We start from the raw sequence: 2,656 nt of genomic DNA, 5'->3' as shown, positions 1-2,656 counted from the left end.
CTTCTCCACTTTTCACCCACAATCATGAATCCCTTCCGACCTCCATTCGGTGTGCCTTCGAGACCAGGTAACCCCAATGCATATCGGTCGAACACCACGCAATCCCAACCGAGCTTCAACCTACAGAAGATGGGTCCTAACGTATTCGCGTACGCTCAAATATTAGCATCGGCCAGTTCCCAACCATTCTTTCCAATTCCTCAAACCTTTCAAAACATGGGCGGTTCGCAACCGTCTCCGGAGATAGAAACGGTACCAGAGACACAACCCGAACCCGAGCCCTTTGTCGAGGGATCCAAACGTGGGAAAAGGTCTCACGAAAAAAAAAGATATAACCGCTCCTCGTGGAAAAGGAGACTACCTAGCATGGACGAAAAACGAGGAGTACGCGTTGGCACGTGCGTGGCTAGATATATCGGAGGCCCCTGATGTTGGTAAGTGTTTTAAAAAGTTATTTTTTTGGTAAAATATTACATTATATTCGGCCATAGTATTATTATTTTCTTTTTTTTTTTTGTAAAATATTACATTATAATTTTTTATTTTCTTTGTAGCAAATTACCAAACATTACCGGTTTTTTGGCAAAAGATTTGTGAAACGTTCTTTAAAGCTATTGGGAAAGAAGAAGATTACCGCAAAGAAGATTCCATTTCGAGATATCAACTGGAAATGCCAGCAGTTTCAAGAGGTCTTTCAACGCAATTGGGACAACAGGGAAAGCGGCCAAAACGACGCTAATGTTATAACAAAAGCGTTGGAAGAATACAATGCTACGAAAGGCATTTTCACTTATTTGAGATGTTGGGAGCCTTTAAGAGGAAGTCCCAAATGGGCAAACGTACCGACGATGACGTCTAGCGTTAGACGTAAATCAAAGCGGTCCAAAACATCATCGTCGGTTGACCCGGACACACCAACCTCAGATGCTCGCAACGTCGATTTAAATATTATTGTAGACGACGAGGAAAATTTGGAGTTGGAACGACCGTCGGGTAGAAGAAGTGCCAAAAATAAGGGTAAAAAGCGGAGTCCTCTTCTTCTAATCACGAAATATTGAAGCAAGATTTCGAAGAGATGAATCGACGCCTTTAAGACATTCGAGATATCGGTCATAGGCGTTTACAAATTATCGAGGAAAGAAACGCCCCTTTGTTTCATTTATTTATATTCATATATATTAAAAGAAAGTCTCGATGAATAGAAATCTAAAGTTTTAATACTATATTTGTTTTGATTTTTATTAAAGGCGCTATCGTAGTAAATCGAACCGAACCCGACAATGAATAGTAATTTATTTATTTTATCGTAAACTATACGAGTGCCTATAACAAAATTAAAAGTTCATATTATTTAATCGTAAACTACACGAGTATCGATACGTGATGAACCGAAACGATTTCAACCGAACATCGGTACCAATATTGTTAGTATCAGAACCGATATTTTTTTTATGGTTTTCAATTGATATAAAACACGGGTCAATATCCTTTTGGGCATATCACGACTTTATTTTTTTAATTTCCTCTTTTAGTTGCTATAGCGGGTGCCTGTAACGGAACGAACTGAACCGATGCCAACTGAGTTCCGCCGTGTAGCGCGGAGGAAAATCACTAGTTATATAAAAAAAACTGTATCTAAAACCTTTTAGCTTAGTTTCTAGCTCGATCGAAAATAAATGGCGCTGCCAAGCTCAACATCTAAAATTTATGAATACCCTTTGAATAACATAGAACCATATACATATGACTTGGAAACGCCCAATCAATTTTTATACAATAAATTATATTGTTCCAACTGATTCATAGTTGATTTCATTTAAATATGAAAAATTTAATGCATTGATATAAAAACGTGATAATTTTAATATTTCATTAATAATAGATAAAATGAAACCAGTTATATCAGTCAGTTGATCATTTTATTTTATTTTTGAACGGTCAACGAAATAAATAATCGGCTACTCAGGGTAACCAAATGCAAAAGGCAACTCCATACGCCTGCGACTGCAGACGGCGCCAGGTAGCCCAAGCCTACCATCACCAGTGTCGGGTAAAACCCGCCGCCCAAAGGCACACTACGATAAAACCGGGTTAGGACCAAATTCGAACTTGAGAGTTGAGACCTCTGGTCTCAAATTCGAATCTTCACTTTCCCTCCAATGTCAGTTGAGGCGTTGAGCTATAGCTCATTCCCAGAACAGATCATTTTGATCCGAAAGGGTCAGAAATTGTATGACCAGGAACTTGATTTTATTTGTAGCGAAAGTTACTTGAGATAGTTTTAACAGAAACTAAATTATCTTTTGTTATTAATACATATTACTGCATTGAATATCCTGATTAAAAAAGGGTTATAACTTATAATATAATAAAATTAAGCATATATAAAAAGATTCATACTCAATTTTGGTATTATTAACGTTGTTAAACTTAAAAATTAAAAGCATTCTCAATCTAATCTAGAATATGAAAGAAAAAGGACTTTTTACCCAGTTAAATGGGTCAATAAGATGGTACAATTTCTTTCTACAAATATTAAAATGTCACTTCATCAAACTTTGACCGATACCCACAAGTCATTACCTTTTTTTACAAACTGTTAGTGATTTTAATATACCAAAATTAAGTTTGTGTGTGTATTTTTCAATGCAAGAGG

The 2,656-nt window shown here is 36.6% G+C and overlaps 1 protein-coding gene across 1 annotated transcript; it reads left to right on the top strand.

Annotated features, from left to right (window-relative positions):
- The first annotated feature begins 216 nt into the window (after window positions 1-216).
- On the top strand, window positions 217-1,058 carry LOC110943452. The gene is made up of 2 exons (XM_035989943.1): window positions 217-384; window positions 555-1,058. The coding sequence occupies exons 1-2, from the start codon at window positions 217-219 to the stop codon at window positions 1,056-1,058; spliced, it is 672 nt and encodes a 223-aa protein (XP_035845836.1).
- The last annotated feature ends 1,598 nt before the right edge of the window (window positions 1,059-2,656 follow it).

The sequence above is a fragment of the Helianthus annuus genome, chromosome 5 (assembly GCF_002127325.2).
Source record: "Helianthus annuus cultivar XRQ/B chromosome 5, HanXRQr2.0-SUNRISE, whole genome shotgun sequence".
Lineage (NCBI taxonomy): Eukaryota > Viridiplantae > Streptophyta > Magnoliopsida > Asterales > Asteraceae > Helianthus > Helianthus annuus.
This window is presented reverse-complemented; position numbering and strand designations above follow the sequence as displayed.